This window comes from Prionailurus bengalensis, chromosome B2 (genome assembly GCF_016509475.1).
Source record: "Prionailurus bengalensis isolate Pbe53 chromosome B2, Fcat_Pben_1.1_paternal_pri, whole genome shotgun sequence".
Classification (NCBI taxonomy): Eukaryota; Metazoa; Chordata; class Mammalia; order Carnivora; family Felidae; genus Prionailurus; species Prionailurus bengalensis.
In genome coordinates, this window is record NC_057349.1 from 33782192 (window position 1) to 33794574 (window position 12383).

The window sequence follows — 12383 nt, forward strand, 5'->3', positions numbered from 1 at the left end:
CACCCTGTTCTGAATGTGGCTGGCACATGAACTCGATGTGCTGACAGCAATTTGTACTCCGATTAAAATAGGGGGGAAAAGGAAAGAGAGTGCACTGCAGTAACAAAAACTGGAATGCAAGAACCCAAAAACTGTAGAATTTGTATTTTAGGAAGCAAAACTGAGAAGGAGGCTCCATAACCTTAAAAAAAAAAAAAAAAAAAAAAAAGGTGCTGTAAATGCTCCAGCCTAAAGACGTTAGCTCTGGTAAGTGTCTGTTTTTCCCTTTTCTAATTATAGTAGCTGGTGTCTGATAGCTTTGCACTCATTCCCAAAACAATTACTGGGTCATGGGGATCTGAATGGGAATGTTGTAATGGCATTACTACTAGACAAGACCAGTCATCTGGCCAGAGAAAAAACAGGTTGTGACAGGTTACTACCACATGGCAAGGGTTTGTTCTGCTGCCTAATTCACGCCAAAATGAGTTTCTCTCTGCCTGCCTAATAGAGCAGAACATCCAAGAGACACTGGATTCTTAATGACCCCCTGAAAAGACAAATAAGGAAACAGAGATGGATTTGTAACATCAGGAGAGGCATATTAATCACCGATTAAAAGAGAAACTGTTCCCATCAAGCATGGTGGTCAAATGTGCCCCGAACTGCCTCCCTTCCTCCTCTGCACCGTTTTACACTAGTAGACATGAACAAATAGCACTAGACGACTGCTTACAGAACTGAGGGTCAGATGCTAGCTGAGAGCGGGCGTGGACCCCGGCCACTGGAACAGAATAGCCCTTATGCAAATGGCTTACAGATCTTCGTCTAAATAGTAAGCACACCCACGGCAATAAATTCCACACCAGCACACATCCTCCTCACGCATCTCTTTACGCAGGTATAGCACTTTCGTCAGACCTGTGTGCCAGTCCCATTGTGCCACTTCACAACTGTGGCTTTGGGCACGGTCATCTCAATTACCTGAACCTCAGTTTCATCCACAGAATTAGGGAAAATCTAATCAGCTAACTAGGGGTGCCTGTGTGGCTCAGATCATGATCTCATGGTCTGTGAGTTCAAGCCCCACGTTGGGTTCTGCTCTGACAGCTCAGAGCTTGGAGCCTGCTTCGGATTCTGTGTCTCCCTCTCTTTCTGCCCTTCCCCGACTCATGCGCTCTGTCTCTCTCCCTCTCTCAAAAATAAATAAACATTAAAAAAAATTTTAAAAAAATTAGCTAACTCCTTACAGTGGAGAGGATCAAATCAGGGCCCGAATTAGAGCTTTTAGCCCAGCACCTGGCATTCGTTCATGCCTATGTCAGGGTACCTAAGATGTGAAAATATTGTCCTATGTGTGGATACACATAGATGATCTAAATGGAAGTTAGCTATGATTATTTTCCTGCAATTAGTGGTAAATTACGCCAGATTAAACATGTTTTAGAACTTTGGTACAAGCAACTGCTTAATGGCTCCACAGACAGAGCTGTCACAGTGTGAATAAAACTCTACGTAGGCAAAGGCAATGTCTTATAACTTCTTTTGTACCTCAGTGCCTACCACACAGTTCAAGGACAGAGAGTAAGTATTTAACAATTAATTTGAAAACAGGGCATTAAGGAACATGGTAGTAATTTCCACTCCTTATAGAAATTTTCCTTTTTGAATATATTAGTACTCCTATTTTTAACAACTTGCAAGGGCTATTTAAATTTTTCACTGATATGGAGCTTTTGTTTAATATTATTACTTTTTTATTTTTTAAACGTTTATTTATTATTGAGAGACATGGCATGAGCATGGGAGGGACAGAGAGAGAGGGAGACACAGAATCCAAAGCAGGCTCCAGCTGTCACCAGAGACAGCCTGACGTGGGGCTTGAACTCGCAAACCGTGAGATCTTTTTTTTTTTTTTAAATTTTTTTCAACGTTTTTTATTTATTTTGGGACAGAGAGAGACAGAGCATGAACGGGGGAGGGGCAGAGAGAGAGGGAGACACAGAATCGGAAACAGGCTCCAGGCTCCGAGCCATCAGCCCAGAGCCTGACGCGGGGCTCGAACTCACGGACCGCGAGATCGTGACCTGGCTGAAGTCGGATGCTTAACCGACTGCGCCACCCAGGCGCCCCCGTGAGATCTTGACCTGAGCTGAAGTCGGATGCTTGACTGAGCCACCCAGGTGCCCCTGTTTAATACTATTCTAAAATGAATGATCCATTGGCTGTATTTTTTTAATAACAGAAAGGACTACTTTTTACTAAGATTTTACTCTACCTGAAGACTTGAAGCTACTGTTTTAGAAGGAGCCATATAAATTCAAGATATTTGAAAGAATAAACACTGTCCATTTTAGACCAAGTACCACACTACGTTATTTTGTGAGAACACATAATAAAGCAGTTTCAAGAATTTGCTCTTTCTTACTGGACAAAATTTACCAGGACATTCATAAATACTTCAGAAGCATGTGAAAAACAAAACCAAAAAAGCCTCATAGTTTGATCAGATCTCAACATGTGCATACATGAAATCATTCCTCTATTTCCAATTTTCAGTACCATTTTGTTTTTAATATTTATTATATTTTATTATATATATTATTATAAAGAACATTTATAGCTAGATCTTGTTGTTTTAAACTTCTGAGAATTTTTGCCTTTAATAGGTGACTTTATCTCATCCATATTTTCGTAACACTGATATGATTGGTTTTATTCCTACCATCTTATTTTAGGTTTTCTATATAATCTTTTCTTGTTATTTTTTTTATAACTTTTATTAGATTGATTAAATTTTCCTTGTTCCTCTATTTCTTCACGTCACTCCAAAGAAAGTTTTTTAAATTTAATTTTTTAAATGTTTATTATTTTTGAGAGACACAGTGTGAGTGGAGGAGGGGCAGAGAGAGAGGGAGACAGAATCCAAAGCAGGTTCCAGATTCTGAGCTCTCAGCACAGAGCCCCAACATGGGGCTTGAACCCATGAGTTCATAACCTGAGCTGAAGTTGGATACTTAACCGGCTGAGCCACCCACCCAGCTGCCCCCCAATTTTTTTTTTAAGATTTTATTTTAAGTAATCTCTACAACCAACATGGGACTCAAACTTACAACCTTGAGATCAAGTATTGCACACTCTACCAACTGAGCCACAAGTTCTGGTTTGGAAGTTCTACATGCTATTCTTCCTAGCACCTAACATTACATTTTAAACAAATCACTTAAAGGTATATATACGTTTATCAATGTTAACAAATTAGTCAGCATAATCGTCCCCTGGAATAAAACCATGGATGATTTTGCCTCCCCTCTCCACTTCCCATCTGCACATTTTGTTTAAATGACTCAGAAAAACTAGCTCCAGACTGTTAAGCCATTATTATTTTTAACATTATAGTTATGTCATTTCAGAGATCTTTCAAGATAAATGTATCCAACTTCACTGACATGTTATGGAAATTACTTTTTTGCTCACTAATGTTTCTTATGCCTTGGAGTCTTTACTTCTTGGTTTTGTTTTTTATGATGTTTTAGTATATCCTATAGTGTATTTTTCAAAAAGGGCATGAGTCTACATATTCCCAAAAGCTGATTTTGTTCTCATACTTAAATGATGATTTGGCTGAGGACAGAACTCTGGGGTCAAAATACTCATAGTCACGATGCTCAAAGCATTGTCATGTGGTATGCAGCGTCATGAGTTAAGAAATCTGATGTCATTCTGATTCTCCTTTCTTTGCACAAGGCTTGTTCCTCCCTGGAACAGTTCAAAATTTCCTTTTAAGCTGTGGAATTAAGAAATTTCACCAGAATGTACCTAGGTGAAAAAGCACTCTTTACTGTTGTATGGCACTCTTAATTTTTTTTTTTAAGTTGTTTTTTTGTTTAATGTTCTTATTTTTGAGAGAGACAGAGTGCAAGCAGGGGAACGGCAGAAAAAGAGGGAGACACAGAAGCCAAAGCAAGCTCCAGGCTCTGCGCTGTCAGCACAGAGCCTGACATGGGGCTTGAACTCGCAGACCATGAGATCATGACCTGAGCTGAAGTTGGATGCTTAACCAACTGAGCCACCTAGGCACCCCAAGTTCCTTTCAATCTTAAGGCTCTTCTATTTTCTCTAGGAAATTTTCTTCTATCACATGTTTGATTAGATTCAAATGGGCTTTGATTTTTCATCCCTACCTTCTTTCTTTGCCTTTTGTATCTTTGGGGTTTTTTTTTGTTTGTTTGTTTTTTTGTTTTTTTGTTTTTTGCTCTATGTTCTGAGATATTCTTGAGTACTTTTTTATATTACCAATTCAGAATTCTGGGACTGTCCATTTTGCCTTTTGGCCCTTGCTCTGAGTTCCAATTTTGCCAATAATATTCTTAATTTCCAGAAACTTTATCCTCCTTTTCCTTTTTCACAGAAGCTGGTTTTTTGACTTATTAACTTAACGCCCCGTTAAACATCTCAAAAGATAATGACGAGTATTTTTAAAAGTTCTCTTCAGGGCACCTGGGTGGCTCAGTCAGTTAAGTGTCCGACTTTGGCTCAGGTCATGAGCTGATGATGGCTTATGAATTCGAGCCCTACGTCGGGCTGTGCTGACAGCTCAGAGCCTGGAGCCTGCTTCGGATTCTGTGTCTCCCTCTCTCTCTCTGCCCCTCCCCAGCTCACACTCTGTCTCTCTCTCAAAAATAAACAAACATTAAAAAAAAAAACAAAAACAGTTCAAAGACACACTATGTCCTCAACCTCTAGCCCAAATCTTGACACACAGTCTTCTGAGGCGGATCCCTATTTTATTTTAGAAATCTGGCCTTACAGGCCTTAGCCTGCGAGCAAAAGACATAGCCAGACCCTACAGAGTAATTCTCAACCCTTGGCTGCAAATTAGAATCACCTGGGGAATTTAAAAACTTGTGCCTGGAGTTCCAGCCTGTGAGAGTTAAGATTCTTATTTAATTGGTCTGGGCTGAGGTCTGGGCATCAGGATTTTAAAAGCTCTCCAGGTAATTCTAAATTCAGCCAAAGTTGAGTACTGCTACTAAAGCTTACTGGCCCAGCTGTTCCATATTGTTTTATAACAACCCAGATGATTGCCCCATAGCCTGCTTTGGCTCCCTTGCACCAGCTAGCTGACTGTGAGCTTGGAGTTCTGCCCAAGGTTGTTGAGAAGAATTGTATGTACCTCTGCAGAGATCTTCTCTACACCTGTTTTGAGTTGGGTTCCCTGAGTCTAGTTTCCATCAGTCCAGTTTTATCTACTTTACATATAACAGAAATTCTTCATAATCTCTAATCCACTTCTTGCATTCTCCCTATTTTCCAGCATGGCTATGGATTTCTTTCTTTTTCTTTTTTTTTTTTATGTTTATTTTTGAGTGAAAGAGAGCAAACATCATGCGTGCGGGAGGGACAGAGACAGAGCGAGAGTGAGAACTACAGAGAGCATCCCAAGCAGGCTCCGTGCTGTCAGCGCAGGGCCCAGTGTGGGACTCAAACTCACAAACCCTGAGATCATGACCTGAGCTGAAATCAACAGTTGGATGCTTAATTGACTAAGCCACCCAGGTACCCCCTCCTTACTCTTTTCTGAAGTCATTCTCCAGCCCCTCTCCCATCTTACTCAGTGGGATCTGGAGAGGAAGAGGGGAGAGGGAAGAGGGAGGGTACTCCAACAACTTGAACTCTGCAGACAGCTCTGCTGAAAGGCTCACGTTTGAAAACACTGTCAAGTGTCTGCATCCTTGCACTCAGATGTGGTGAAGCACTGTGAGGCAAGACAGCTACATACAGCCGGCAAGTGGATGTGTCTACTCCAAGCAATGAAGTAAACAATCAAAAAATGTGTAAGACGGGTGACTTGGGGAAGGAGGAGTGGTAGGCTTATGTCAGATTCAATTTCTAAGAAAGCTAAGCTTAAAAGTGACAATGCAGGGGCGCCTGGGTGGCGCAGTCGGTTAAGCGTCCGACTTCAGCCAGGTCACAGTCTCGCGGTCCGTGGGTTCAAGCCCCGCGTCAGGCTCTGGGCTGATGGCTCAGAGCCTGGAGCCTGTTTCCGATTCTGTGTCTCCCTCTCTCTCTGCCCCTCCCCCGTTCATGCTCTGTCTCTCTCTGTCCCAAAAAAATAAATAAATAAACGTTGAAAAAAAAAATTTTTTTTTAAAGTGACAATGCAGCCATTGCTGGCGACTAAAATACAGTGACTAAAGTATCAGTCGCCATCACAGTGTCAACCGATTACCTTAGAACCCTGTGGCTTTTTTAATGGAAAAAGAACACTGAGTAAGAATTACAAGATGGTCATCTTAATTGACATAAGAAAAAGCACAACAGAAGCTAAAAACTGATTTGCAATTATTAGGATCCTGACAAGAGAAGGTAAACATTTCTCTGAGGAAGAATAAATCCTGTCAACTAATGTAAGTTCTCTCTTCCACAACAAACAAATTAAAAGGAAGCAAAAGATCACAATTGAGTAAAATCCTTTTTTGATTCATTCCGTAACTTTATTCTTCAAAAACCAACCAACCAAACATCCTGGAGAAATAGGATTTAGGCACGATTAGTACTAAGAAGACATATAATTAATTTGAAGACTGTGTGTGAAAGACAGAGGCAAATTAATCATGAGTTCCAGGTCAACCCTGGTAGAGCCAAACGGATTTGCTGATGAATTGGATGTAGAATATAAGAGAATGAGGAGTCGAGGATTTCCTTCCTTAAATCTACTTTAAGGAAGCAAAACCAATTCTATAAGCATAATATAGAGGGTAGAAAAAAGAAATGTAATTACCATCCTGTACTAGGCACCTTTCTTCATTTAACTGTCCACACAACCTGTGTGTGTATAGGAGAAGATCATTCCCATTTTGCAGATGGGAAAACTGGATGCCCATGGTTGTTGAGTAACTTGTCTAAAGTCGCAAGAATATCACTTAGTGATTCCAAGATTCAAAATTCATCTATCACTTCCAAAGCCTGTGTGCCCCTCCCTGACTACCCACTATACCTTCACACAGAAGTGACACTTTGTAACTCTTCTGTGTCTATAATGATATATTATAATTAAAAAAATTTTTTTTAATGTTTATTTATTTTTGGAGAGAGGCAGAGTGCGAGTGGGGGAGGGGCAGAGAGAGGGGGAGACACAGAATCCGAAGCAGGCTGCAGGCTCCAGGCTCCAAGCTGTCAGCACAGAGCCAAACACGGGGCTCAAACTCACAAATCACGAGATCATGATCTGAGCTGAAGTTGGACGCCCAACCCACTGAGGCACCCAGGCTCCCCTATAATGATATATTGTAATGGATCATCATTGTCTCCTGTTCTCTTCACAGCAGAACTGGCTTTAGTTTGGGGATTTCTTCCTGGCTTTGAATCTAAGTGTTACGGACGATGCTATGAAAAAAGGCAAGCTGGTAAAGACCTGAGAAGACTTTAAAAGAACAAAGTGCTTGTGGTTTCTGACAGGCACCACTTTTTTTTTTTTAATGTTTGTTTATTTTAAGACAGAGAGACAGGGAGAGAGAATCCCAAGCAGGCTCTGCACTGTCAGCACAGAGCCCGACGTGGGGCTCGGTTTTATGAACCATGAGCTTATGACTGAGCCTAAATGAAGAGTTGGATGCTTAACTGACTGAGCCACCTAGGTGCCCTTGACAGGCACCACTTTTAAGTCAACCTTCTGTCCTCCTCCCACACACAGTGAACTTGTTTCAAAGAGGGATAAGTGAAAATACAATATGTTTTTATAAAATTGATTTGTTCCAGAAAACCAAATAGGGCTTTTGGATGAAAAAAGTAAAAATAAACCATTTACTCTAAACTTTCCAGAAAGTAAAATCTAACAAGATGAGAGACAAAAGATTAGTCATTATCCTTTTTTAAGATATTAGGAAACAGAAAAAGCAAAATTAGATAAAGAATTATTCAAGTATTTTTTTTAAAACCCATCGATAGTATGTTACCCTCCGTACAAAAAGGAAGGGGACATAAAAGAAAAAAATACAGATACCTGCTCATTTCTGTAAAAGAAACACAAGAAGTATAAACCAAGAAGAAATGTGACTGGTGACCTACAGGAGGTAGGCAGGAAGGAAGGTGGAAATAATGGGGAAATGGGAACCGGTTAGTACAGAGGAGGGGGGAATAACACTTCTGTGTATATCTTTTTGTTTAGTTTAGAACCATGGCACTGTTTCATCTACCCCAAACACAAATAAATAGTTAAAAGCAACCGGAGTGTGGGGGGTGACCCTAAATGGCATCCAAACATAACAAATGAACATAACCGCGTTATAAATAAATAACATAACCACACTGAAGGGAGTGAGAACACAGAACTAACCTAAGTTGGAAAAAAGTGTTTTCAATGTATGCTATAAGGCTGGTGACTACAGGAACTTCTACACAAATACTTCCTGCGTTTACGAAGTGCGTTTTTTGCAGGGGTGTGGGTTAGCAATTTTGAAACTACTTTCTGTGTAAACTACAATTAAGCAAATAAACAAATACATCGTGGATAGGAGAGAGAGGTTTCTCACTGCCGGAGAAAGCAGTTTTAAATAAGTGAAGGGAGAAGGTAAGGATGAACATGAGGTGCTGGATCGGAACTGCAGGCATCAGTATGTGCTCCTAGCTTTTAAAGACATATGGACTAACAGAGAACACGTACAGCTAATAAAGAACACGTAAAGCTGTGTACACGTGCCTTCTGTGGTACATCTATTTCCCAGCTCTGTCAAGTTAAGAAGCAATAACGTTCCACAGTGTGAGGATACCCGGCACCCAGATCTTGGTTTCTAAATACTGTTTTCTAATAAAAGAAATCAGAGCTCCTTGGAGAAATGGTTGATTCCAGCCCCGGGGTGGGGAAGCTACAAAATGAGCCTAGAGCATCTTGTACCAAAAGTAAGGAAGTGCTTAAAAAACAAAGGAGGGGGGTGCCTGGGTGGCTCAGTGGGTTAAAGGTCTGACTTTAGCTCAGGTCATGACCTCGTGTTCCTTCAGGGCCCGTGTCGGGCTCTGTGCTGACAGATCAGAGCCTAGAGCCTACTTTGGATTCTGTCTTCCTTTCTCTGCCCTGCCCCCACCTCTCAAAAATAAACATTTAAAAAAAAAAAAAAAAAAGGATGTCTGTTGAAAAGACACAAAAGCTAGGTTAAGAACCTTTCAATGGCCAAATCTGGGACAATCTGACCAACAAAGTAAGAGTAGCAATGAATAATAACCTACAGAATAAAATAAATACCAATGACTCTACACTATTATAAATAACTGAGTAAACAGGGAAGAAGAGGCAGCCCTTCCTTATGGCAGAATTCCAATTAAATTGTAGAAGGAACGGTGGAAATAGAAAAATCACCATTAGGCAAATCCTACAGTAATAACTGTTGCATGGAAATATCATTCATGGATCGGGGCGCCTGGGTGGCTCAGTCAGTTAAATGTCCGACTCCTGGTTTTGGCTCAGGTCATGATCTCATGGTTCATGGGATTGAACTCTTGCTGACAACATGAAGCCTGCCTGGGATTCTCTCCCCCCACCCCCCCCCCGGCCCCTTCTCTCTCTCTACCCTACCCACCCCACTTTGTGCTCTCTCTCTCAAAATAAATAAACTTACAAAAAAAAAAAAACATTCATGGATCAGTGTGTGAAGATGTGATGGAAAAGACACCTGCATGGTCTCCTAGTAGTTAGATCCCTCCTAAAGAGATACTTAGTAAGGCAAAAATAGCAACTTTACAAAGGAGAAACATGGCAGATCCCACCTTAACCAAGTGACCCAAGTTAACATCAATATCATGTACCTCCTGATAATGATGAACTGATAAGGCACGGCATCACTTACATGGTATTTAAAAAAAAAAATGCTTAACTCCAACCTAATCATGGAGAACATCAGACAAACCCAAATTGAAATATATTCTAAATAGGCCAGTTGTCTTCAAAAGTGTTAAAATCATGAAAAAACACAGGAAGACTGATAATTGTCACAGACTGGAGACTACTACTAGAGGGACAAAATATAGCACTGGATCCTGAATCTGACCATGACCAGAAGAGGACATCAGTACGGCAAATGAGAAAACTCACACAAGATCTGTAGAATAATATTAACAGTATTTTTTAAAGTTTATTTATTTTGAGAAAGAGAGAGAGAAAGCACACGTACGTGAGAGGGAGAAGGGCAGAGAGAAAGAGGGAGAGAATCACAAGCAGGTTCCATTCTGTCAGTGCAGAGCCTGACGCTGGCTTGATCCCACGAACTATGAGATCATGACTTGAGCCAATACCAAGAGTCAGACGCTCAACCAACTGAGCCACCCAGGCACCCCTGATAGTTAATAGTATCTTATTGGTGTTAATTTCCTGATTTTGATAAATGCAGCACTGTGGTGAGGGACGATGTCACCATTAGGGGAAGCTGGATGAAGCATATAAGTGAATTCTCTGTACTAGTTTCGCAATTTGTCTGTAAGGCGAAAATGATTTCAAAACAAAGTTAAAAATAAGGACTCCCACCAAAAATATTACCAAAAGCAAGATGGGATTTAATTTAGCCTGCCCCAAAGTTAACTCTGCAATGGTAGTTTTGTGGCATTGCCTATAATTGGGGAAAGTTTTTCTTTTTAATTTGGTTGACAAAAGCCTCCAGGTTAAAAACATATATTATAAATTGCTGAATCTGGGAGTTACTCTATCATAGGAAAAAAACCTCTGGTTTTTTGATATTTGAAAACATTCATAATAAAAAATTTAAATATCTGTTACAGATAACCTTCTTACATACTTGTTAATGTGCTGAAGATGATGTTCTATCATTCTGGTCACTTTCATAAACATTTAGAATTCTATCATGGACCATTCAGGGCTAACAGGACCTTAGAAATCGAGATGTGTACCCCTGTGTCATCGTCAAGGAAGCCAGAGCCCAGAAAGGCAAGGGCTAGAGTCTGCTGAAGCTAGAATCCTGTCTCTGGCTCCTGGGCTAGGTATTTCTCCAACATTATACATTTGAGCCCCTCTTCATTTATTCTAAAACTTACCAGGAATGATTGCTACCTAAAGACTTCAACAGCAATAGTACAGGAATACTATTTACAACTGTTTCCAATAAATAAGTAACTCAATTTGAACTAATTTGCCAGACCCAAGGGAATGAAACATGCATCTCAAGTTGAATATACAAATGGTAAAGATAAGAAAATCAACCATTCTGGTTTACTGTTCTAAATGAACTCTCTATTTTAAATAGGCCTTTTATAATAGTTCATATTGTCAAGTACTCTGTTTTCTTAATGGAAGTATTTTTCTATGTTTTCTCATGACTCTCTTTTTAACGGTACTTCAAGCTCAGTGAATGGCGTCTTTCAAACATCTATCCATGCAGAAAGCACCTACCGAACACCCAATGTGTGTAGGGCACTGTAGGTAATGCTGGAAACAAAAAGACTTAAAAAGATTCTGGGCTTCAAGCCGTCTACTGGAGAAATGGGCAAACACTGACTACAATACAAAGTGACAAGCGGTGGGCGCCATGGTCCATACATTGTGCTCTGGAAGAGTGATCAAGTAATCGGTCCTTGGGAGTATCCTTCCCCCCAGTTTAGCAAGTAAAAAAAATGGAATAGCTGTAAGTCACCCAATAAATGGCAAAGCAAAACATGAACCTAGATCTCCTGACAGAGAATGGAATGAACACTATTACCCGATTTTGATCTAACTAAAACGATGAACTTTTTCATCTTGAGACAAGCCAGTGAGACAGTTTGAGAGCTCTGAAGGACACTACAATCCAACTGCTCTGTTCAGTAACTCTGTAACCTTGGGGCAATTTCTCTGACCTCACTTTTCTCACCTGGGGATAATAAATCTTATCTCGTAAGGTTATTTTGAGAAATAAATGAGTAAATCCATAAGGCAACTAACATTGTTGCTGGTACACCATGGAGTCCGTAGACTTGGACTTGATGGATAGGATTACATCTTCTGGGTCTACCGAAGCTGGTACAGTAAATACCTAGCATAGACATGTTGGATGAATATTTACCAAATGAAGTCATTAGTAAGTAAATGTTGAATTTAAAACTATTCTTGAGTTGAGCTATATTTGTTTACTTCTAGATTTTTAAAAAGAAATCTCCATTTTATCCCTGTAAATGGAACCCAATTTTAAGGACTCGTTCACTGTCACAGCAATACTTACTTTCTACTGTCGCTCCTTCGTTTGGGTTTGAATATCCTTCTCCTTTCTGTTTGATTCTTCGGATAATGCCTCCATCTTCAAATAAATCCTCTCCTTTGAAATCGAGAAGCTCAATCTAGAAAGGAAAAAAAGATCTGGCTGAGAAAAGACCAAACAGAGCCAGCTTAACATACTTAAAGACAAGGACAACCGATTCTCCTTTCA

At 40.2% G+C, this 12383-nt stretch overlaps 1 protein-coding gene across 5 annotated transcripts in view; it reads right to left on the reverse strand.

The window, feature by feature from the left end:
* The window catches only part of FKBP5 (FKBP prolyl isomerase 5), a 118268-nt gene that overhangs the window by 25957 nt on the left and 79928 nt on the right, over positions 1-12383 (reverse strand). For all 5 annotated transcript variants that reach the window (XM_043592955.1, XM_043592957.1, XM_043592958.1 and 2 more), the window contains one exon: positions 12180-12294. In XM_043592955.1, the coding sequence (XP_043448890.1) occupies positions 12180-12294 (115 nt within the window). The remainder of the gene's footprint in view (positions 1-12179; positions 12295-12383) is intronic.